The sequence below is a fragment of the Palaemon carinicauda genome, chromosome 10, assembly GCF_036898095.1.
Source record: "Palaemon carinicauda isolate YSFRI2023 chromosome 10, ASM3689809v2, whole genome shotgun sequence".
Classification (NCBI taxonomy): domain Eukaryota; kingdom Metazoa; phylum Arthropoda; class Malacostraca; order Decapoda; family Palaemonidae; genus Palaemon; species Palaemon carinicauda.
In genome coordinates this window covers 74,169,704-74,195,811 of record NC_090734.1, presented here as the reverse complement: position 1 = coordinate 74,195,811, position 26,108 = coordinate 74,169,704, and the positions used below count along the sequence as shown (strand labels likewise).

The window sequence follows — 26,108 nt, the reverse complement described above, 5'->3', positions numbered from 1 at the left end:
ATTGATTTCTGTATGTCCTTCTTCATTCACCTTCATGGACAAGGATTAGCAGCCAATACGATTTCAACCTGCAAATCGGCCTTGGCTAGACCAATTCTATATGCTTTCCAAATTGATCTGTCCAACGACATCTTTAACAAATTACCAAAAGCATGTGCTCGCCTACGCCCAGCACCCCCTCCGAAACCGATCTCCTGGTCACTAGACAAGGTACTCCATTTCGCCTCCAACTTGGACAACGATTCATGCCCCCTCAAGGATCTGACTCAGAAAGTTATATTTTTATTTGCTCTCGCTTCGGGAGCTCGAGTCAGCGAAATAGTGGCATTATCAAGAGAAGAGGGACACATCCTGTTTACCGATTCAGGAGAAGTGACCCTCTCCCCTGATCCGACGTTTCTCGCTAAAAACGAATTACCCACCAAAAGATGGGGCCCTTGGAGAATATGCCCCCTGAAGGAGGATGTCTCTCTATGTCCAGTAGAGAGTCTCAAGGTCTATCTTCGCAGAACTTCGAACTTTGGTGGAGGCCAACTCTTCAAAGGAGAAACATCGGGCAGCGACCTGTCACTGAAACAATTAAGAGCGAAAATCACCTACTTCATTCGCAGAGCGGATCCGAACAGTACACCCGCTGGTCATGATCCTAGAAAAGTGGCATCTTCTCTGAACTTCTTTCAGAGCATGGACTTTGAAAGCCTTAAAAACTTTACGGGCTGGAAGTCCTCGCGAGTTTTCTTTAAACATTATGCGAAACAAGTGCACGAAGTCAAACATTTTGTGGTAGCCGCAGGTAGTGTTATGAAACCTGCACCTAACTCTGCGTAGAACAGTGAGTTACTTGGGACTCTAACTCTTCGGGTGCCTATGTTGACCCTCGAGCGATTCATAGTGATGTCTAAAAACACTTAGTGCTTTTATAACTGTTCTTATCCCAGGTGAAATGTCATAGTGTCACACAAGTGCCGCATGCCTTGAGCATGATGTGTTGTTTAAAGACTTGCGTTCCTCGAGAACGAGTACCTACTAATCCTGAAATTCCTTTTCAGATTCAAGAGCAAGCCTTTATTTCCATGTACATTATTATTACTGTAAATGAACTTTACTTTTGCTGTAAATTATTTAATTTCTGCATTGTGAAATAAAATTTCTATTTTATTACTTATGCGTCTCTTTCAGCTCCTACCTACTATGAAATACATACTGTCATAGTTTTATTTATTCCTCCTTTCTTATGGTCATGAAGAATTTAAGATGTCTAATCCTAAATTATATTCACCCTGTCTCAGTAAGGTTCCTACACGAATACTTACTTCTGATAACCAAGAGATGAACTCTATACACAGTGCCCAACCACCACTGGTCTAATTCAGAATGTTCCTATACAAATATCAAACATTCTGCTTCATCTCTAAGTTCTTCAAGTTCTTCTGTCAGGATGAATAGCCCTTCAATACCACTTTGACGTCGGCATAGCCCATGGGAACTTCCTACCAAAGGGGGGCGGGATACTTCGTTCCTATGGTTCTTTACCTAAGATTACTTTGCTGTTTTGTCAATGCCTAGGCACTTAACACTGGGGGAAAATCTACCACGATACATTGATTCTCTGGTACTCTTCCATCAGGACGCCATGGCTTGAGCCCAAAAAACGGATTTTGAGCGAAGCGAAAAATCTATTTTTGGGTGAGATAGCCATGGCGTCCTGATGGACCCTCCCTACTACTTCGTCCAGTTTTGTTCCCACCCTACACAATTGTATCATGGTGATGGGCAGCAACTGGCTTCAGGATGAAGACGGGCGTGACGTCATCAGAGCAATGGCGTCCGTTTGTTTACGTCTCGAGTATCAGTAGTAGCCACGAGTGAGATTAGCTGTGGAACGGCTCCCAGCTATTCTCAGTCCTTACACACCGAAGCATTAACTCTGTTCGGGGTGAAGACAGCTATGTGGCACGTTCAGACATGCGTGTCCCCTGTTGTATTACGATGTCTTAAAGGGAAACCTTTGAGATACTCGCTCCAGAAGTTAGAATTCTGTGATAACCTGTGGTTAAATTCTCTGGGAATATCTTAGTAGTCTTATACCCAAGGAAGCTACCAAACAGGAACCTTCCATCAGGACGCCATGGCTATCTCACCCAAAAATAGATTTTTCGCTTCGCTCAAAATCCGTTATATTCGACCTTTCCTAATAGTAGGCGGTCTTTTCTTGGAACCGAAGTTAATTAACATTGAGCCCGTCATTTCGTTTTTACCTGTTAACATATTATGCTATTTCTATGTTTTTGAAAGAATTTCTTTGATAGTCTCGTACTGTTTTCAAAGTTGAACTAACGTTTTGTTTTGTCTCTGCAGTTGTTGACGTTCAGAACGTTCAACTTGCGCTCTATCGTTACGATAGAGAGAGAGTATTCACGGTGTCACGTTGCAGTAAGAGTAAACCGATTCTAGCGTTTTGTTCATTCTTTCTTAGCTTAAATGGTTTTAATTCTAATAAAGGAACTTTTTATTTGGGAAATCTTTCAGTTTTTTTCCTTTAACAATAATATGTTTTAACGATATATAAGTCAAGAGAGAGAGAGAGAGAGATAGAGACGGAGGGAGAGAGAGGAGGATAAACGTTTCGTTCAAGCGGGTAACGTTGTTATCGTTTTTGCTCTTCTCCCTAGTCTCTTTAGGGGAAGAAGGTAAACGTTTCTAGAGTTTTATTCTTGTTCCCAGGCTTTATGCGGTGAGAGATTTTAAACGTAGTTTATTTGATCTAGTGTTTAGTCTCTTTTCCAGCCACTGAATTATTTTTCTTTCATTATGTTTTTCTGTTACATTGTAATACTGTTTTCGCAATTACTAACTTTTAATGAAGGATAGAATTGCGTGTTTCAGGTACAAACCACTTAAAGTTTCGAGTTCAGTGAAATAAGTGCAAACAGAAAATCAAAAGTGATAAAGTGATAAGCGCAAAGTGTTACAGTGTTGCGTTCGAGGGTTCGTCTGTTCGTGCCAGTTGTTCGCCTAGTCTGGGACCTCTTACAAGCTCCCAAGCCCAGGGGAGAAGTAACGTCGAAGGACTTATGGGTTCATCAGGCCTTGATCGACGAACAGACGTTTCCCTCCGTGGTTTCGGGTGTAACCAACTCACGTAGCCGACGCGATCACCCCACCCACACAAACACGAGAGAGCCCATTTATTCCTCGTCTGCGGAAGAGGTTTCTCGCAGAAACCATGGACCAAATCTTGCAGCTTTTAAGTGCAAGTCGGTCCCTTCCACGCAAGTCCAACTCCTAGGTGGAGCCATTAGCACTGGGTCAGTTCGGACTTGCTGCAGTACGACAACTGCACACCTCCCAGAGAGGCAAGGTGGTACCGCAACAGGCAGTAACTCCGTCTGTTGCCGCACCAGCTGTTTTAGACCCTCAGTCTCAACGGACAGTAGCTCCGTTTGTTGTTGTCTTTCTTAGACTCTAGTGGTCTATGCTGCAGACAATGCAGTCTCAGCTTGCGGTGTTGATGCAGGAGTTTCAGGCAGAGAAGGTTAGCACACCTCCTCCTGCGAGCGCTCCTCCACCTCTGCGCAGTCCACCCTGCCAGACGTATGATGTTGAGGCTCCTCCTGCCTCCATGCGTGAGCTGCCGCATTGGGAGTTGCCAGGTACCAGCGCTATTCAGCAACCTCCACTTTCCTTGAGGCAGGAGCCTCTTGCTATGCGGCAACCTCCTCAACCCTTGAGGCAGGAGCCTCATGCTTTGCAGCAACCTCCTCTTCCCTTGAGGCAGGTGCCTCATGCGTTGCGGCAACCTCCTCCATCCTTGAGGCAGCAGCCTCATGCGTTGCAGCAACCTCCACCATCCTTGAGGCAGCAGCCTCAGGCTATGCGGCAACCGCCTCAACTCTTGAGGCAAGAGCCTCAACTCTTGAGGCAAGAACCTCAACTCTTGAGGCAAGAGCCTCAACTCTTGAGGCAAGAGCCTCAACTCTTGAGGCAAGAGCCTCTCTCTGCGTAGCTACCTCCTCAACCCTTGAGGCAGACGCAACTCTTGAGGCAGGAACCTCATGCTATGCGGCAACCTCCTCTAACCATGAGGCAGGAGCCTTATGCTATGAGGAGCCTCATGCTATGCGGCATCCTCCTCAAACCATGAGGCAGGAGCCTCATGCTATGCGGCATCCTCCTCAACCCATGAGGCAGGAGCCTCATGCTATGCGGCATCCTCCTCAACCCATGAGGCAGGGACCTCATGCTATGAGGAGCCTCATGCTATGCGGCATCCTCCTCAACCCATGAGGCAGGAGCCTCATGCTATGCGGCAACCTCCTCTACCCATGAGGCAGGAGCCTCATGCTATGCGGCATCCTCCTCAACCCATGAGGCAGGAGCCTCATGCTATGCGGCATCCTCCTCAACCCATGAGGCAGGAGTCTCATGCTATGAGGAGCCTCATGCTATGCGGCATCCTCCTCAAACCATGAGGCAGGAGCCTCATGCTATGCGGCAACCGCCTCAACCCATGAGGCAGGAGCCTCATACTATGCGGCATCCTCCTCAACGCATGCGGCATGAGCCTCATCCCTTGCAGCATGAGCCTCATCCCATGCAGCATGAGCCTCATACCATGCAGCATGAGCCTCATCCCATGCAGCATGAGCCTCATCCCATGCAGCATAAGCCGCACGCCATGCAACATGCTCTGCTTACCTTACAGCATGCTCTACATACAGCATGCTCTGCATACCTTACCGCATGCTCCTCAGTCACACATCTTTGGTTGTTGCCAACTCACTAGACTGTCAAGCAGTTTCATAACGTTGCCTTCTAGTCTGCTGCTTTTGCACCAGTGAAACCCTCACTGAGAGAACTTAGCTTTTCTCGGATATGGTTCCTGTAGATGAGAAAGTGCTATTCTCCCTCCTTCTGATATTCCCTTGAGGACTCTGTCATTTGGAGAGGAACCTTTAACTGCTTAGCCTCCTATGGACTTTTATTTAAGCATAACATGCTTCCAGGGAGGGTAATGGTTCCACTTCAGTCGCTAACCCCGTCTGTTACCACACCTGCTCCCATAGACCTTGAGCTTTGTTGCAAGACATGCAGTCCAAGCTTAGTCCTTGTTAGAGGATTTTTTTTTTTTGTTTACGGAGTCAGTGTGTCACTGGGAAGACGTTCAACAACCAGCAGAAGTGACTTGTTGTGACGCAGTGCGGCAACCTCAGCAACCCGATAAGGAGTTGTCTGTACGACCCAGACAGTCTAGACAGCTTCGGGTTGTCGCTGTACTTCCTCGCTTCCCCATGGTTGACAGTTCACAGACTGTGCAGCAGTATCATGATCTTGTGTCCGGCTCCGTCAGACGACTAGCTTTTAAGAGCTCCCACAAGTCGTCGCTGTCTGGAGATTCTCAGATGGACTATGGATCTGACCAAGGAACTGGGCCTCCTGGTCAATTTTGAGGAGTCCCAGCTCGTCCCATCCCAGACCATTGTCTACCTGGGTATGGATCTTCAGAGTCGAGCTTTTCGGGCTTTTCCGTCGGCCCCAAGGATCTACTAAGCCCTAGAATGCATCCAGAGCATGCTGAGAAGGAACCGATGCTCAGTCAGGTAGTGGATGAGTCTAACAGGGACACTTTCATCGCTGGCCCTGTTCATCGAGTTAGGGAGACGCCACCTCCTCCCCCTTCAGTATCATCTAGCGGCTCACTGGATAAAGGACATGACGCTAGAGACGGTCTCAGTTCCTGTTTCCGAAGAGAGGAGGTCTACTCTCACGTGGTGAAAGAACAGCTTTCTTCTCAAGGAAGTCTACCTTTGGCTGTTCAGAAACCCGACCGCCGTCTCTTCTCTGACGCATCAGACACGGGCTGGGGTGCGACTTTGGACGGACAGGAATGCTCGGGAACATGGAATCAGGAGCTAAGGACACTTCACATCTATTGCAAGGAGCTGTTGGTGGTTCATCTGGCCTTGATAAACTTCAAGTCCCTCCAGCTTAACAAGGTGGTGGAGGTGGACTCTGACAACACCACAGCCTTGGCTTACATCTCCAAGCAGGGAGGGACTCATTCGTGGAAGTTGTTCTAGATCGCAAGGGACCTCCTCATCTGGTCAAAAGATCGAAAGCTCACGCTGGTAACGAGGTTCATTCAGGGCGATATGAATGTCATGGCAGATTGCCTTAGCCGGAAGGGTCAGGTCATCCCCACAGAGTGGACCCTTCACAAGAATGTTTGCAGCAGACTTTGGGCCCTGTGGGGTCAGCCAACCCTAGATCTGTTCGCTACCTCGATAACCTAGAGGCTCCCGTTGTATTGTTCTCCGATTCCAGACCCAGCAGCAGTTCACGTGGATGCTTTTCTGCTGGATTGGTCCCATCTCGACCTGTATGCATTCCCGCCGTTCAAGATTGTCAACAGGGTACTTCAGAAGTTCGCCTCTCGCAAAGGGACACAGCTGACGTTGGTTGGCTCCGCTCTGGCCCGCGAGAGAATGGTTCATAGAGGTACTGCAATGGCTGGTCGACATTCCCAGGACTCTTCCTCTAGGAGTGGACCTTCTACGTCTACCTCACGTAAAGAAGGTACACCCAAACCTCCACGCTCTTCGTCTGACTGCCTTCAGACTTTCGAAAGACTCTCAAGGGCTAGGGGCTTTTCGAAGGAGGCAGCCAGAGCGATTGCCAGAGCAAGGAGGACATCCACTCTCAGAGTCTATCAGTCTAAAGGGGAAGTCTTCCGAAGCTGGTACAAGGCCAATGCAGTTTCCTCAACCAGTACCACTGTAACCCAGATTGCTGACTTCCTGTTACATCTAAGGAACGTAAGATCCCTTTCAGCTCCTACGATTAAGGGTTACAGAAGTATGTTGGCAGCGGTTTTCCGCCACACAGGCTTGGATCTTTCCACCAACAAAGATCTACAGGACCTCCTTAGGTCTTTTGAGACCTCAAAGGAACGTCGGTTGTCCACTCCAGGCTGGAATCTAGACGTGGTCCTAAGGTTCCTTATGTCATCAAGATTTGAACCTCTCCAATCAGCCTCTTTTAAGGACCTTACATTAAAAACTCTTTTCCTCGTGTGCTTGACAACAGCTAAAAGAGTAAGTGAGATCCACGCCTTCAGCAGGAACATAGTTTACACATCTGAAACGGCTACATGTTCCTTGCAGCTCGGTTTTTTGCTAAACGAGCTTCCTTCACGTCCTTGGCCTAAGTCGTTCGAGATCCCAAGCCTGTCCAACTTGGTGGGGGACGAACTGGAGAGAGTACTTTGCCCAGTTAGAGCTCTTAGGTACTATCTAAAAAGGTCATAACCTTTACAAGGACAATCAGAAGCCTTATGGTGTGATATCAAGAAGCCTTCTCTTCCAAGGTCTAAGAATTCAGTTTCTTACCTATTCAGGCTCCTGATTAGGGAAGCACATTCTCATCTGAAGGAAGAAGACCTTGCTTTGCTGAAGGTAAGGACACATGAAGTGAGAGCTGTGGCTACTTCAGTGGCCTTCAAACAGAACCGTTCTCTACAGAGGGTTATGGATGCAACCTATTGGAGAAGCAAGTCAGTGTTCGCATCATTCTATCTCAAAGATGTCCAGTCTCTTTACGAGAACTGCTACACCCTGGGACCATTCGTAGCAACGAATGCAGTAGTAGGCGGGGGCTCAGCCACTACATTCCCATAATCCCATAACCCTTTTAACCTTTCTCTTGAATACTTTTTATGGGTTGTACGGTCGGCTAAGAAGCCTTCCACATCCTTGTTGATTTGGCGGGTGGTCAATTCTTTCTTGAGAAGCGCCGAGGTTAAAGGTTGTGATGAGGTCCTTTAGTATGGGTTGCAGCCCTTTATACTTCAGCACCTAAGAGTCGTTCAGCATCCTAAGAGGACCGCTACGCTCAGTAAGGAAGACGTACTTAATAAAGGCAGAGTAATGGTTCAAGTCGTCTTCCTTACCAGGTACTGTACTTATTTATTTTATGTTATTTTTGAATAACTAATAAAATAAAATACGGGATACTTAGCTTCTTTGTTAACATGTATGCTGGTCTCCACCCACCACCCTGGGTGTGAATCAGCTACATGATTATCAGGTAAGATTAATATTGAAAAATGTTATTTTCATTAGTAAAATAAATTTTTGAATATACTTACCCGATAATCATGATTTAATTGACCCACCCTTCCTCCCCATAGAGAACCAGTGGACCGAGGAAAAAATTGAGGTGGTGTTGACAAGAAGTACTGGAGTACCTGACCACAGATGGCGCTGTTGTGTTCACCCCCACCTGTATAGCGATCGCTGGCGTATCCCGACCGTAGATTTCTGTCGGCAACAGAGTTGACAGCTACATGATTATCGGGTAAGTATATTCAAAAATTTATTTTACTAATGAAAATAACATTTTTCAAACATTTATTCAGAAAATAACAGAAAGTATCAGTGAACATTACCAGTCACAAAAAAGAGGTGTATTTTCGCGTCTTTCCCGGTGATACAAGTGATTTTCTATTCTCCCGGACGGCATCCGACGTCCGACGTCCGGATTTTACACTGTGCCGAGTGGGATCGAGTGTGAAACGTATTTGTCACAACGATTTCAAATCATTGATACACAAGTGATTAGGAATCATGTTCTCCCAGAAATAGTTCTTGTAAAGATTCCAGGCAATAATTGCTAGCTAAACCAGGGGAAGACAATTATCTTAAAATGTGGTATGTAAATAATTTGAGAACCTTTACTTCGAGTATGATCCCCTGGTCCCTGGTCAACGGAGATATTAAATACCTGAAGACTGTTCTACCTAATGATGCAACCTGGCCTCCCTACCACTTATTGTTAGAGGGCCCTGTTCTTATGTTAAGGGCATGTATTTATTTTTTTAAGTGAAAGAAAATGGGAAAATTTTCAAATTTAAAAATCTTATGGGTAAGTGTCGATTTAACTTCTGGAGAAGAACCAATACGAACATCATGGGAGATTTATAGAAATAATGAAACATCCTTTGATTATCAGTGGTTGATATTGACATTGTTTTGAAGGATTGAAGCCTTTGCCTGAGTCACATATGCAATCTGAGGCCGCAGTAGTTATAACAACCAAATTTTAGCTCATTACGACGTAACGACGATGTACAGTATACAGTAGATGATAAAATTGCCATGCTTTGCTAAAGTATTGAGAGGGTGTGGCTCACTATGGCCCATGCACCATGATGATGGGGAAGGTGCAAACACCTATGCAGTCAGTTCACTTTAACCGTCATTTGTTACCAATGTAAGGGAACCGTTACTGTAATGAGGCCGTGGTGTTGCATGACATCATGAAGTGTCGTCTAGGCAGTACCATCGGTCATCACATGGTGTCTCAAGCCGCGCATTAACATGGCAATGGTCACTACATTTTCAGTTGTGCGACCAAAGTCCTGGAAACACAACTTAACGGGTTGGAGTCTAAAAGATGGCTCTCCAGCCGAGATCATTGCTGTGAATATGCCATACCAATACCATATGGTTATGTTTGTACATCACGTCATAACAATTCTCCCATTGATGTATACAGTACTACCATGGTGACTGATGTCACCAAGAGCCTCGTAATAGTCTGTTTTTCCCCCCGAGGGAAATATGGCCCAGGATATATATCCCCCCGGTGGAACTTTGTCCCAGGATAATACTCCCCCTCTGGGTCAAGATTCCCCCTTTGCTTGGTGGAGGTAACTATTATTTCGGACTGGAGGAAAAACAGACCATTACGTCGTGTCATAAAAGTAAGTCATTAATTTCTCTGATTTTAAAAACCTTTAATTTTAATGTTTTTATAGTGCGCAGTTCAACATTACCCATTTGCCAGTACAAGTTTGTGACCTGGAAAGGAGGTCCGGGGGTTGCCCCCCGGCTAGGGGCTGTGACCTGAGAACTAGGTTAGGTTAAGTGGGTTTGTTGGGTACTCTTTTTACATTTTGTGTAAAGGGTACATGGAAAAATGCTTTAGAATACACGTTAATATTATCGTAGAATTGCTAACGTTAGCAATGGCATCGTAACGTTGTGTAACATTGTATATATATATATATATATATATATATATATATATATATATATATATTATATTCCTAATATTTTGTCAAACTTACCTTTGATTATTTAATTCATCAAAATATTTTCTCTGTAAGGGAGGGTGGGGGAGAAATGGCGGGGGGGGGGGGGGGGGGATATTTTAGGGCTGAAATTCCCCCTGGGGGAATAACAGCCTGGGCTGCTTTTCCCCCTGGGGGGGGGGGAGGGAAATCGATCCTAAGCTAATTTTCCCCGGGGAATTTCAGTCAGGGGGGATTTCCTGCTACACCAGAAGTTATTTTTTTTTCACCAAAACCACACAATTAAGGGCTACTATTGCCAAAGTTGCTCGTTATGACGATCGCTGACTAGAATCGCACGTGCGACTCGGTGACTCGGTCATTATTCTGGCCTCATCCATAGAAAAACTTTATAGCAACTGTGAAAGGAATCATAATGATTCAACTGATGAAGGCAAAACATGAGGATTTCAAAACAAGAGGGAGCAAGATTGATGATATATAATGAGGAGAAAGAAGAGTCAATAATTGAGGGATTAAGGACTGGTTGCCTCCACTGGACCTATTATGAAATATATTTAGTTGAGTTGATAGAACAAGACTTTAAGATAGGATGAACATACAGTACTTCAATTCTCTCCATCATTTGGGATATAGTGCACCTTGCTTCTGGCACTCAAACTTTTCCCTAGCTGTAGCAAGCATGAATCTGACTATCTCAGTCCTCACAGTAATGCTAATAACAATCACAGTAGGGTACTTTAATTTCTTCATAGGATAAGTTGACTTCCCTTATAGTAGAAATAACAGCATAGAATGTACTAGTATTATACTTGAATTATTTTTTCTCCATAGATTTAAGTTACCTGTACTTCCAATTTTAATTTTTTTTTGCTTTTCGCCCACTGTTGGAACTTTTTACTTTTAGACATGTTTGTCACAAATGAACACTATTTTGACCACTTTTACTGTTTATGCTTCTTCAAGATAGAAATCTCTCTTATGTATAGTTACCTTTTTTTTTTTATTATTAGATTATTAACTGGATTTTTTTAAGTTGAGGTAATTTTCTTAGTAAAATACTGGAGAAAAGAATCTCAATATCTATCATGAGATATTTGCTTATTGTTTATGAAACATTACTTATTTTAAGAAAACATGTTATTAAAAATAAATTAAATGAATGGTACTTTTAAAAGATTATATTGTTCAATTGATGCAAACCATGCCTTACTATATTAGTCGTCTTCGTACCATAGCCTAGGGCTATACTAAGACAGTAGTTCATTCTTTTTATGAATACCTATTTCATAATTGGTTGCTGAAGTAAACCTGAATTGTGAAAGCAACTTTCAGTTGCCTCTCAATTTTTGGATAGATCAAGGGACTGACCCAGATGTGTCATCAGCAGGTTCAGGTGGTGGCACCCGTGTCCGATTGTGGGGTTGGAGGGGGAGGAGGAGTAGGGGAAGGTGGAGGTGTAGGGAGAGGTTCTGGTGATGTTGCGACCCCTCTGCTAACAACTGGAGCATCAGGTTCTGGGGTTGGTGCTGCTTATGGCCAGATCTATCCTTGTGATATATGTGGTAAGCTCTTCAATCGAGCCTATAACCTGAAGAACCACCTTCTTGTGCACACGGGAGAGAAGCCCTTCACGTGCGTGTTTTGTCCCTACCGTGCGGCCCTCAAGGGGAATGTCACCAAGCACATGCAGGCACGCCACTTGGATCGCCTCCCTCAACAATATTCTGCTCTTTAAAGGTGTAGTTTTTTGTGACTGCTTTGATTTTGGTTCATTGTAAACGTGTTTCTTGTCTATGCATGAGGTGCTAATGATTTTTTAAGGTTCCTTTCTGGGCAAATATCATCATGAAATTACTAAAGATATGAAGAAACAGAGAGAGATGCAGAAATATGGCTTTATTTTGATTTTAAGGAATAAATTTTTTGTTTAGAAGACTTGTTATAAGGAACTAAAATGACTTTATGGTGTTGATTTAATAATGATTTATGATGCTGATGATATGATGGAGAAGTTGCCAAGTCCATAATGAAGTTGACTTGTCTCTTCTGCAGGCTGAAGGAGGAGGAGAAGTGCCAGCGAATCCCTCTCTTCCCCACATGCTGAGCCATCGCTTACAGTTGTCTCCATCTTCTGGATGTGGGGTCGTACCTTCTCATCTCCCTTCTCAGAATCCTCAGGACTTCCCTCTTGCCGGAAACCAAACTTGTCCTCTTTGTGGTCGGTTCTTTGTCCGACCTGTGGATTTGGGCAGGCATCTTCGTACGCACACAGGGGAAAAACCATTCTTATGCCCCTACTGCACCTTCCGCAGTGCTCAAAGTGGTAATGTGTATCGTCACATTAAAATGAAACACCCAGAGTATGCTGTCACTACCAGCACTTCTTGAGGAAACTTCTTGTGTATATCTTTGTCACTCTTACTCTTCTCTTTTAGTTCACATGAGTATGGACACCAAGGGTACAGCTGAGCTGATTCTTTTACAGTATTTCGTACTTTGGTCAAGTACCTCAAAAATAGAGCCAGAAAATGTTATTCCATCACAGATTTTGATGGTTTTATTAGATTTCTTCTTAAATGTTTCCTTTTTATTTGCTATAAAGAACACTAACAATTTTTGTTTATGTTCATTTTCTTACTGTGTTTATTTCTCTATTGTAGGTGAGCCATGGTAGTGGTGGTGGTAGTGGTGGTAGTGGCTCTCAGGGAGGGGGTGGGGCATCCGCCTCGTTTGATTGGCACCAGCTGTACCAACCTTTGGCCCAGCAGGAGCAACATCAAGAGCACCAACAAAGCAAGGTTGATTCTCACAATGAATTTCAGCAGATTTTTGACACTAAACGAAATTACAATTGTCAGTTTTGTGGAAAGTGGTTTGCCACGCCCTCAAAAGTAGTCCGTCATGAAAGAACGCACACGGGAGAACGTCCTTACATTTGTTCACACTGTCCACACTCCTTTAACCAAAGAGAGATACTAAAGAGACATCTTCGTTCTGTGCACAAAGTGGCACCTGATACCTTACAAGAGATTATACCATCTTTTGATCTCAGGTCATAGTATAACTATGTGTTTCTGCCTCTGGATTCTGTGTTGAGTTTGAAATGCCATTTTTCCTCTAAAGTCATAGGGTATATTGTGTAAAAGTTTTTTTTTTTTATTGAAGGAAGATTACTATATAGCAATTCTTGAGTATTTGTGTTTATTGCTAGAGTAGATGAGATGATTTATTTTTGATAATGAAGATTATATTTCTTCATATACTGATAATTGAGATCATGTTAACTATTCAAGGAAGCTATGAGTAAATATGTAAGAATATCTTCCATCACTTCTGCTAAAATTTCTTTCTAACTTAGCTAAACATCTCAGTTCCCACTGTATCTGTAATAAAGTTCATGGCAATTATGTAGCCATTTACATATTTCATTCAAAAGTGTTTGTATATTAACAAATACAGCAGCTATATTCACAGCCTCAGAAGATTCTGATAGGGTGCAAGCATGAAAACATATGTTAAAGATATGTGGGAATTATTCAAGAAGTCAATTTGGAAGGTTAGAACGTTAATAATATTTGAAATCTTACTTCACATTGCTGCTTGTTGCAGGCTTATAACACAATCACAAAGTTCTCATGAAAATGTATTATCTGAAGTCAAAGTTGATATATTACCTGGAAGTTGAACAGTATTTGACCGTAGCATGTGTTTGTCAGACTTTCTGAACAGTTTTGTGTACAATTAAGTTTTTTACAATATGTTTTATATTGAAGCATTTTCTTTATGAATATGTTGTTGACAGTAATCCTCCTTTGCAATGAAATTTTAAGAAACAGTCATTGATCATTACAGTACTTAAATATGAAAAGAAAATCTGGTGTTTTTTTTTAATTTGTACCACAGCATTTGGGAAAGATGTCAAGGAAGTTATGCTATTAATATGCCTTAATATTTTTTTCTGTTGACAAATTCAGGCTGAGGTGTTGAATAAAGTTAAGAAAGAACTTTTCTAACAAGAAATATTAACTTTGATTTTGTATATGAGGTACTGTATAGTGGTGTGCAATATTTTGTTGTTTGTAGGAATGGCGATGATTGTTATTTGCTCTGGTTACTTGAATTTGCATTATCTCTTTATTCTTTTTGTCTCCACTGATAGGGAATAATTTTTTTCCAATGTTATAATGGTTTTGACCATTGGAATACTTATCATTATTTTTTTACTGTAGAATTTTGTTTTTCTGTACTGATATCAAAGTATAATTTTGACATAGTATAGTTGTTATTATTTTGATTGAAATCTATATTAGCATTTCATCTTTTTATTGTTTTCATTTATTTTCAAAGTCAAACTTGGTGACATACTGATTTTATGCCATGGTCACACAAAACCCAAGTACTGTACAGTAAGAAGATATTTGTTGTGAATACTTGGATTTAATGGTAAATAGGTATGGATCAATTTTCCATTTGTAAATTTTTTTTTTTACAATAGTCTATTTATATTTTGAAATAGAATAAACATTATTAAATATGTTATGTTGGCTTCATTGAGTTTTTCAAGGTGTTATGCAGTTTTTGTATTAAAACATAAGGTAATTTCTAAGCTGCAAATTAAATCTTTATTTAGGTTTTGTCCTTTTTATTCATCTCTATTTATCTTTTTTATACTGTATTAAGTTGGTAAAACAATCGTTTCTGTACAGTGTTTGTATGTAATGGGGGAGATATTTAAAGCACCTGGTGTTCGGTACCTAAGAAATGATTACTTGATGGAAATGCCTGGGAAATTAATATTGCTCTCTTCATTTGGTTTAGACTTTAGGAGTAATCCAGGTTGTCTGTGATAATAGTATACAGTTTAATTGTCTTTTTTCCCCTAATGAATGCTGTTTATTAGATCAAAGTTATATTTCTTTTCACTGGCATATTGTAATCATCAAGTAATTCTTAATATTGTGTAAAAATAGAAACAAAATGTACAGTAAAGTATTTTTAGTTACAGTGTGCTAACAATATTTCATGAATAGAGGAAAGATTTCTTGTACCTACGTACTTTCAATGTTATTTTTTAAAATATGACTAATTTGGAGACAATTCATATTTTTCATAACTACAAACCTAAGTCCTTTATATATGAGAGATAACAGCGAAGCTGGTGAATACGGAAGTTAAAACTTTCATAAAGAGGTGTAAACAGATGACCAGTAATTACTGTACTGTACTTGCCAGGAGCCGGGAAATCCTGCCCCTCTACTTGTTCACTGAGTAGATACTTTGATTGCAGCTGGGACTTCTAGGGGGTTGGTGATGGCAGAAAAGTACAGTATGCGTAAAGGACTCAGGTTTGTATAGTTAGGAAAAATACAAATTATCTCCAAATTTATCATTTGTTCCAGTATAAATACAAACCTTCTTCCTTTACATGCAAAGCTCATCCTTTGGTAGGAGGAAGGCCCCTTCCAACAGGCTGGAAACTTATCACAGGTTACTGAGAACCCAGTCCCTTTTAAGTGGTGCAGGACTAAGGTTCTTTTACACCACATGCTCCGGTGATTTGATAATACCAGCAGGTCCACTGCCCGTGCAACAAAGGATGCGGAGCAGGAAATTTCTGTTGCCCATGAGGCATATGTATACGAATTGGTTTGCTTGATGATAACACACTCCCCCTCGTAAGGAGTGTATAGAATGTAACTTCTATACCATGCAATAAAATAGCTACTGGTAGAATGTGGCTTGCCTGCAAATGAATCAATTCTAGCTGACGCTGGACAGGTTTTCCGATGCTGTGCCCCAACAGAGGGGAAGATGAAAGGAGAGGGCCAGTTAATCTTGACTTTCATCCCAGTCAAACATGTAACTTTCATCCTCAATCCGATCCCTCAGCCAAGAGAAGATAATATTTAGTCACTTTATTTTGTTCTCTTTTGTTGAGGAAGAGGAGCTGCAGGTGAGGTAGATTTGTTTGTGTACTTTTAAGGTAGTGGTCAAGTGCCCTTACAGAACCTAAAAGTTGCTGATCAAGATCATCTGTTACATCTCTAAGGCTCACGATCTGACACAAAGGAATCCTAGCATCGAGAACAGAGGGATTCTTGGTTTTAGCTAGAAGTTCAGGGGTGAGGGGGGACGAGTCCTGTCCCCAGCATTCAATATGAGCTATGCTAACGGGGAGTCCATGAAATTTGCTATCTAACTTGCCGGAGGCTAAGGCAAACTAGAAACCAGTGTAAGGGAAAGTTTCTGTGTGAGGTAACCCCAAATGGTTCAATGGCATCCTTTTCAGGGACCACAAGACCTTATTAACATCCTAGGATGGTGGTCTCGCTTCTCTCTGTGGACAAAACTGTTCAAAACTGTATGAGTATGGAGGGCTCTTATTTCCTCCCTGACTTTAAGGCTGAGTGATGGGCTCTCACTGCCAACACCAAACAGAGCTTTTTCAATATTTAACTTAGCCGGTGATTATAATAGCTGCAATTCTGTTGCTCGACAGAAAACTCTAAGGTAAAACTCGCCAGCGATCGCTACACAGGTTGCGGGTGTGCCCAACAGCGCCATCTGTCGTCCAGATACCCAGTACTCAATGTAAACAAAGACTCAATTTTCTCTCTGTCGTGCTACCGACAAGACGTACTTACTCGCTGTTGCTAAACTGGATTTGTTTTCACAACTAATTGGTGAAGTACACTATTCTAGTTTTGAGCTTTCGCTGTGCAGGCTTTCTCTTCACAAATCCTTGAACTCTTTTTGATTACGGATTCTTTGTTGATGACTTTTTGATAGTTTTTGAATTCCCCTTTGACCAATTCAAAATGGCTGACCCTTCACAAGTCCCAAAATTTAGGAAGTGCAATGCTAGGGACTGTTCAAGGTGTCTTCCGAAGGCCTCTATCGACCCTCACACTGTTTGTTCCAATTGTCGGGATAAAACCTGTCAATTGGAAGATCGATGTGAGGAGTGCGTTGGGCTTTCGGAATTCGATTTTATCGAATTCCAAAAGTATACACGTAGGCTAGAGAGAGATAGAGTTAGGAGAAGTTCCTCTCGTTCTATTGACATTTCCTCTCCTCATGCCCCACAACCTATTCCTTCCCCTGTAGTGGTTGCTCCTAATCCCCCTTCTGGCACTCAGGAACCTTCGATGGCTGATATGATGCGTGCCATCCAAGCTCTGGGTGAGAGAGTTGAGTCCCTGGCTAGTGACCGTAATCAGCTCATGGCGGATGTGAAGGAGCTGAAGTGTAAAAGTGCAGTGGGAAGTGTTAAAGTGAGTGATAGTGTTGTGGATAGTGTTGCGCTTGAGGGTTCGTCTGTTCGTGCCTATCGTCCTCCTAGTCCGGGACCTCTTGCAAGCTCCCAAGTCCAGGGGAGAAGCAATGTCGTACGACAAATGAGTTCGAGAGGCTTTAATCAGCGAACAGACGTTCCCTCCGTGGTATCGGGCGTATCTACCCAAGATCGCCCCTGCCTAACAAAGACGAGAGAGCCCATTTATACCTCGTCTTCGGAAGGTGTTTCTCGCAAGAAACCATGGACCAAGGTCTCACGACCGTTAAAGCGCAAGTCGGTCCCTTCCGCACAAGTCCAACGGCCCAGCTGTAGCCACTGGGTCAGTTCGGACTCGCTGCAGTCATCCGATGACTGCTCACCTCCTAAGAGAGGCAAAGCGGTACCGCTTCAGACAGTTACACCGTCTGTCGCCGCACCTGCTCCTGTAGACCCTAAGTGGTCTTTACTGCAAGACATGCAGTCTCAACTAACGTCGCTTATGCAGGACTTTCGTGCGGAGAAGGTTGCTGCCGCACCAGCTAGTGCAGCTCCTTGCCTACAACCACCCACACGTTCGGTTGTGCGTCCTGAGGACGCTGAGGTAACCTTATCACGCACTCCAGTTGAGAGAGTTCCGCCACCCATGCGTTCCAGTGTGATCTGCCAGCCGCATGTTGACGTTCAGCGACGCACGGAGGTATCCGTTGACGTTCGTGAGGTTCAACAACCGTCAGAGTTGTTTTGTTTTGACGCGGTGCGTCAACCTCCGCAACCCAGTGTGGTTGCCACTGCTCACCCACATCAGTCTAGACAGTCTGGAGTAGACGCTGTGCGTCCCCGCGCTGCTATGGTTGTGGCCAGCTCACAGACTGGGCAACAGTTCCATGACGTTGCGTCCGGCTCAGTCACGCATGCACCCGTGCGACCGGACTCAGCTAACCAGCCGTTACCCACTCCGTTGCCGCTTCCTCATCAATACTCGGATGAGGGACTTTCTGATGATGATGGTGCTGCACACGTAGATGAACCGCATTCAGAACTGGACGAGCCTAAGTCTACGCAACCCTCTTTGGACTTTAGGAAAGTTTTAGCCCTGTTCAAAGAGATGTTTCCGGACCAGTTTGTGTCTGTGGCTCCGCGTTCTCCTCCGTCAGAGTTTGTGTTAGGCATGCCGTCAACCACTCCTGCCTTTACTAGACTCGTCCTCGCACGCTCGTCCAAGAGAGCTTTGCGGGTGATAGGAGAATGGTTGCAGTCCAAAAAGAGTTTAGGGAAGACAGCTTTTACGTTTCCCCCTGCTAGACTCTCTTCTAGATCGAGCGTCTGGTATGCCACGGGAGAAGTTCTCGGTTTGGGAGTTCCTGCCTCTGCCCAGGGCGACTTCTCAAGTCTTGTAGACTCTCCCCGCCGCCTAGCCATGAGATGCTCAAAAATATGTTGGTCATCTTCGGACCTGGACCACCTTTTGAAAGGTATCTTTAGAGCCTTCGAGGTTTTTAACTTCCTAGACTGGTGTCTAGGAGCTCTAAGCAGAAAGATCTCTCCGATGGAGAAGGAGACTTCCTTGCTCATCATGTCCTGCATGGACAAGGCCGTACGTGATGGGTCTAATGAGCTTGCTGCATCTTTTGTGTCCGGAGTCCTTAAGAAGCGTGAAAACCTATGCTCATTCCTTTCAGCTGGAGTTACACCATGCCAGAGATCCGAACTTCTGTTTGCTCCTCTTTCCAAGTGCCTTTTTCCAGAGGACCTGATTAAGGAAATTGCCGCTTCTTTGATACAGAAGGATACTCACGATCTTGTTGCGTCATCTGCTCGCAAAGCCACCCCTTTGCCTACCCTGTCAGCTAGACCAAGGATGGACACTCCAGCGTTCCGTTTTATTCCGCCCTTTCGTGGCAGAGCCTCCAGCAGAGGAGGTGCTCGTGCCGAAGGGAGACGTGGAAAGAAGAAAGGAACCAAGTCCTTTAATGGCAGAGTCTGACTGCCAGCTTCTTCAGACAGCAGTGGGATCCAGACTCAAGAACTTCTGGCAGACCTGGGAAAAGAGAGGCGCAGATGCACAATCTGTGAAGTTGCTCAGAGAGGGGTACAAGATCCCATTTGTACGAAAACCCCCTCTAGCAACGTCTCCCATCGATCTCTCTCCCAGGTACAGAGAGGAAGACAAGAGACGAGCATTGAAACAGGAAGTGTCTCTCTTACTAGAGAAGGGAGCGGTAGTCAAAGTTCTGGACCATCAAACCCCGGGATTCTACAACCGTCTCTTCTTGGTGTCAAAGAAGACAGGAGGGTGGAGGCCGGTGCTAGACGTCAGTGCGCTGAATGTCTTTGTCACAAAGCAGACGTTCTCCATGGAGACCACAAAGTCGGTTCTAGCAGCGGTCAGAAGGGAAGACTGGATGGTCTCGTTAGACCTAAGGGACGCCTACTTCCACGTCCCCATCCACCCGGACTCCCAACCTTTTCTGAGATTCATCTTCGAAAAGGTTGTCTACCAGTTTCAAGCCCTGTGCTTTGGCCTAAGCACAGCTCCTCTTGTGTTTACGAGGCTGATGAGGAATGTAGCCAAATTCCTTCATTTAGCGGACATCCGAGCCTCCCTCTATTTGGACGACTGGCTTCTCAGAGCTTCTTCCAGTCGTCGCTGTCTGAAGGACCTAAAGTGGACTCTAGATCTGACCAAGGAATTGGGTCTCCTTGTCAATATGGAAAAGTCACAAGTGGTCCCATCCCAAACTATTGTGTATTTAGGGATGGAGATTCACAGTCTAGCTTTTCGGGCTTTTCCGTCGGCCCCCAGAACAAGCTAAGCCCAGTTATGCATCCAGAACATGCTGAAGAAGGAACGATGTTCAGTCAGGAAGTGGATGAGTCTGATAGGGACGCTATCATCCCTGGAACAGTTCGTGTCATTAGGAAGACTACACCTCCGTCCTCTTCAATATCACCTAGCATTTCACTGGAAAAAGGACAAGACGCTAGAAGCGGTCTCGATCCCCATTTCCGAGAAGATGAAGTCTTGCCTGACATGGTGGAAGGACAGTATCAGCCTCAGAGAGGGTCTGCCCCTGGCTGTTCAGACTCCCAACCACGTTCTCTTCTCGGACGCATCGGACATGGGCTGGGGTGCGACATTAGACGGTCGGGAATGCTCGGGAATATGGAACTCGAGTCAAAGGACAATGCATATCAACTGCAAGGAGCTACTGGCAGTACATCTGGCCTTGAAAAGCTTCAGGTCTCTCCTTCAAGGCAAAGTGGTGGAGGTGAACTCGGACAACACCACTGCTTTGGTGTACATCTCCAAGCAAGGAGGAACCCACTCACTGACGTTGTACGAGATCGCAAGGGACCTCCTCACCTGGTCAAAAGGTCTAAACATATCACTAGTAACGAGGTTCATCCAAGGCAACTTGAATGTCATGGCAGATTGTCTCAGTCGGAAGGGACAAATAATTCCAACAGAATGGACCCTCCACAAGGATGTATGCAAGAGACTTTGGGCCACCTGGGGCCAGCCAACCATAGATCTCTTCGCAACCTCGATGACCAAGAGGCTCCCAATATATTGCTCACCAATCCCGGACCCAGCAGCAGTTCATATAGATGCCTTTCTCCTAGATTGGTCACATCTAGATCTATATGCATTCCCTCCGTTCAAGATTGTCAACAAGGTACTGCAGAAGTTCGCCTCTTACGAAGGGACAAGGTTGACGCTAGTTTCTCCCCTCTGGCCCGCGAGAGAATGGTTCACCGAGGTACTTCGATGGCTGGTAGACGTTCCCAGAACTCTTCCTCTAAGGGTGGACCTTCTACGTCAGCCACACGTAAAGAAGGTTCACCAAGGCCTCCACGCTCTTCGTCTGACTGCCTTCAGACTATCGAAAAACTCTCGAGAGCTAGAGGCTTTTCGAAGGAGGCAGCCAGAGCGATTGCTAGAGCAAGGAGAACATCCACCCTTAGAGTCTACCAATCGAAGTGGGAAGTCTTCCGAAACTGGTGCAAGTCAGTATCTGTATCCTCGACCAGTACCTCTGTAACTCAAATAGCTGACTTCCTCTTATATCTGAGGAAAGAACGATCTCTTTCAGCTCCCACTATCAAGGGTTACAGAAGCATGTTGGCATCAGTCTTCCGTCACAGAGGCTTAGATCTTTCCAACAATAAAGATCTACAGGACCTCCATAAGTCTTTTGAGACCACGAAGGAGCGTCGTTTGGTTACACCTGGTTGGAATTTAGACGTGGTACTAAGATTCCTCATGTCAGACAGGTTCGAGCCGCTACAATCAGCCTCCCTGAAAGATCTCACCTTAAAGACTCTTTTCCTGGTATGCTTAGCCACAGCTAAAAGAGTCAGTGAGATTCATGCCTTCAGCAAGAACATCGGATTTTCATCTGAAACGGCTACATGTTCTCTACAACTTGGTTTTCTAGCCAAAAACGAGCTGCCTTCTCGTCCTTGGCCAAAATCGTTCGATATTCCAAGCTTATCGAATATGGTTGGAAATGAACTAGAAAGAGTCTTATGCCCTGTGAGAGCTCTTAAGTTCTATTTAAAACGAACTAAACCTTTACGAGGCCCGTCTGAAGCTTTATGGTGTTCAGTTAAGAAACCATCTTTGCCTATGTCAAAGAATGCTTTATCCTATTTTATCAGACTGTTAATACGAGAAGCTCATTCCCATCTGAGTGAGGAAGACCAAGCTTTGCTGAAGGTAAGGACACACGAAGTTAGAGCTGTCGCAACCTCCGTGGCCTTTAAACAAAATAGATCTCTGCGAAGTATAATGGACGCAACCTATTGGAGAAGCAAGTCAGTGTTCGCGTCTTTTTATCTTAAGGATGTCCAGTCTCTTTACGAGGACTGCTACATTCTGGGACCATTCGTAGCAGCGAGTGCAGAAGTGGGTGAGGGCTCAACCACTACAATTCCCTAATTCCATACCCTTTTAATCTTTCTCTTGAAATGTTTTTATTGTTGTTTTTTGGGTTGTCCGGAAGGCTAAGAAGCCTTTCGCATCCTGGTTGATTTGGCGGGTGGTCAAAGTCATTTCTTGAGAAGCGCCTAGATTAGGGGTTTTGATGAGGTCCTGTTGTATGGGTTGCAACCCTTGATACTTCAGATCCTAGGGGTCGATCAGCATCCTGAGAGGATCGCGAGGCTCCGTAAGGAAGACGTACTTAAAAAGGCAGAGTAATTGTTCAAGTCGACTTCCTTACCAGGTACCTATTTATTTTGTTTTTGTTATTTGGATAACTTCTAAAATGAAATAAAAACTCTTAGCTCATAATAATGTAAACATATATTGCTGGTCTCTACCCACCCCCCAGGGTGTGAATCAGCTATTATAATCACCGGCTAAGGTAAATATTGAAAAATGTTATTTTGATAATAAAATAAATTTTTGAATATACTTACCCGGTGATTATAAATTAAAGGACCCTCCCTTCCTCCCCAATAGAGACGCAGTGGAACGAGGAGAAAATTGAGTCTTTGTTTACATTGAGTACTGGGTATCTGGACGACAGATGGCGCTGTTGGGCACACCCGCAACCTGTGTAGCGATCGCTGGCGAGTTTTACCTTAGAGTTTTCTGTCGAGCAACAGAATTGCAGCTATTATAATCACCGGGTAAGTATATTCAAAAATTTATTTTATTATCAAAATAACATTTTTCCTTAAGAGGTAAAGTAAAAATTTGACTAACTATGACCTCCGAGAAGAGAAAGTCCCTTTCCCCAACTCAGAAGGTGGCCCATTTGGTTTGACACACTGATCTCAACAATTCCTGGATGGATTCTGATATCTCTTGTGCAACTTTGCATGAAAAGTCTCTCGGAGAGGAGATGCTGGATAACCTTTTGCATGAAGCCGAAGTGATTCCACCGAATTGTGGGATTTGTGGGAGGGTGGTTGGTAGAACATATTTGATTGAGGAGGTAATACCCTCAGAGCCTATATCAGGAGGGGTAGAGTGTCTTGTTAACATTCTATTTGGGAAACCCTCTTGGCACTATTAGAGTCTTACTGAGTTGGGAGTGGACTGGACTTGACTGAAGACACCCTTCATCAGACAGAACAGCAGAAAAGCATAGATGTTGATGTCATCACGGATGCTGGAAGGTGTCCTCGAACGCTGCATCTGGGTCTGGCATTGGTGAGCAGAATATTGGATGTTTCCGGTTAATAATCTTGCGAACAGGTCAATCATCGGAAAACCCTTCAAATTCTGGAACTTGCTTGCTATCTGAAGATGCAAAGACCATTCTATGCCATCACTCTGCATCCACTTGCTCAGTTTGTATGTAAGCCAACAATGTTTTTTTTGCCTGGAATCTAGCGGGCTGTTAGAGTGACTGAGTCAAGTACTGCTCACTCATGGATCTCTACTATCAGTTGGCAAACTTGCAAACAGTTACTGCCTTCTTTGTTACCTATGTATCTATGTTGGCACCGTTATATATTCACACCACCAAATGACTGATCAAAAGAGGGCAAAAGTGTTGGAGCACAAGGAAAGTCACTTGAAGTCCCAATACTTTGAGATATAGTAGTAGGAGGTTAGCTCCGGTCTCTTTCAACGTGCCTGTAAACCAATGAAGATCCAGTGCATGAGTTAGCAGGGGGAAGCTGTTCGAAGGGTTCATCCTGTGTGGCATCACTCGAGATCGAATCTGGAACTCTTCCACTATTGGAACTACTGACAGAGGAGAATTGCTGTGTTGTGACCATTGTCTCTTCAGTTCTTATTAAAGGTAATTTAGGTGGAGACGACCGCCTATTAAAGGGATTGCAGGTGGAGATGACCGTTCAGAATGAGACACTCCAGGGAGGCTAGATTTTCCAGCCCTTATTCCAAAGCTTTGCTAGCTGATGAGGTTGTTGAAGGAGAGGGAAACCCACCTCTCAAATGTGTGCTAGTTCATTCTGAGGTGGGAAGACTTTCCACAACGGTGTTGATGCTGATTTTCAAATAAATCAGTCTTTGTTTTGGGCACTAGGCTGACTTCTCCCATTTTACCACGATTCCTGGAATATGATAGAATGAGAGGAGTTTGTCCCGTTGGAGGAGAGCGCCATCTACCAAGTCAGCCAAGATCAACAAAGCATCCAGGTAGTGCAGAAGATGAATGCCGTTGGCATGTGGCTATACTAATATCAAAGTAAACTATGGTAAAGACTTGTGTGGTTGTTGAAATACCAAAGCAAAGAACTTTGAATTGGTACACTCTGCTTGGCCTAACAAAACTGAACTACTTCCTGGTGGTGGGGATGGATTGTAATCTAGAAGTACCCATCCTCTAGATCGATGGACATCATAAGTTCCAGCAACCTGATAGTCTGCCTGACTGTGTCTGGAGTCTTCCTCTTGGACGAAGTTTGTCCAACAAACTCGTTCAGGTCTGGAAGGTCCGACTACCTTCCTGCCCCAGACACCTCCATTACAAGAAAGGGTCGACTGAAGAATCTTCGGGGGGCCATCGTTAACCTTCTGGAAGTGAAATCACACGAGCATACTTTTACGTACGCTAAGGTACATGCGTGTGCTCTTATGCAGCATGACCAGAACCTCTGCCTGGAGGCTAATTCCTTCTCCTATCCCTGGTGGTAGGCCGATTACATCACTGGTGGTAATCTAGAAAAGGAGAAGAGTTGGTGAACAGTGGGTAGAACCTGGACTGGAGTATGTCCACAGTTCACTGTTATATTGCGTGATACCATCCCGTCTCTATCAGGGTTTTAAGCATTCTCCCACAGGTAGCATCGTAGGAGGACTGCCACCCTTAGCGGAGGAGGCGAAAATTGTGGAACGTTTTGGTATTTTGCATGCCATCCTTGCCTAGGGGCCATACAAATCTTTTCTGTATCATTACAATTTTCTCGTATGCTTTATCAAAGCAAGTACCTGGACCCTTTTTCCTGTCCCATGTCGGTTGTGCCTTTTGACCATGTCTGCCGTGAAATGGTTGTTGTTGTCAATTGTCCTTTGGTCTGGGCTCAGCAAGAAGCGTTGGACTGTGATGAAGGAACGCATAATTGAGGCATTTATGTGTATCTTTATATCTGTCCCAAGTATACTTGAGAGTGAAGGTGGGATTAAAACCAGGGTCAGGACTTGCAAGTCGACCAGTAAGGGAAGTGACTTGCAAATAGCTAGGAGGGCACAGCATATGATTGCTTTAAGATATATGCCTAAGTGCAACTTCTGGATCTGCATCTTGCCTGCTAGGCCCAAAATTACCAAATTGATCCATTTGGAAGTAATATTGTTACAGTATTCCTTACCACTGTACCGTAAACAAAGTTTGTATTTGTGAAGGAGTAATTTGAGGTCATTTGTATTCTCTTCACTATCTAACCTGAGTCCTCTTTGGTTTTATTTGTGTGGGAACAAATGAGAAGGTTAGTTGTGGTACTCCCATGGGAGAGCTATTTAGCAGGCAGGTGAGAGGATATGCAACTGATAGCAAGCAGCGACCTAAGCAGTTAAGGTTGTGGCTTGTAATCGTGCATCTGTGTCATGGTTCTCTCTCAAGAATGTGCAAACACCTAGTAGTATACTTAGTGTCATTCTAATGGGAGACTAAACTAGAGAGATGAAGCTACTGTAAGAGCAAATGATCGCTAACAGGTTTAGCGATAACGGACAAAAAGGTAAGGTTCCAAACGATGTTGGCATCACAAGCATGTGTGGTAACATTACAAAGGATGCTTGCATTGTGGTGTCGT

The 26,108-nt window shown here is 44.1% G+C and overlaps 1 protein-coding gene and 1 pseudogene across 8 annotated transcripts in view; one reads left to right on the top strand and one right to left on the bottom strand.

Moving 5' to 3' along the window:
- LOC137648632 (protein tramtrack, alpha isoform-like) overlaps window positions 1-26,108 on the top strand; it is a 363,704-nt gene that overhangs the window by 290,982 nt on the left and 46,614 nt on the right. The window contains exon 5 of one of the 8 annotated variants that reach the window (XM_068381588.1): window positions 12,757-13,170. The exons of 6 other annotated variants lie outside the window; for them this stretch is intronic. In XM_068381588.1, the coding sequence (XP_068237689.1) occupies window positions 12,757-13,155 (399 nt within the window). In that variant the 3' untranslated portion in view covers window positions 13,156-13,170. Of the gene's footprint in view, window positions 1-11,483; window positions 11,834-12,756; window positions 13,171-26,108 lie in introns of those variants that run through there. One more of the 8 variants, XM_068381595.1, reaches the window with a different exon arrangement.
- Window positions 25,178-25,278, bottom strand: LOC137648943 (U6 spliceosomal RNA; annotated as a pseudogene).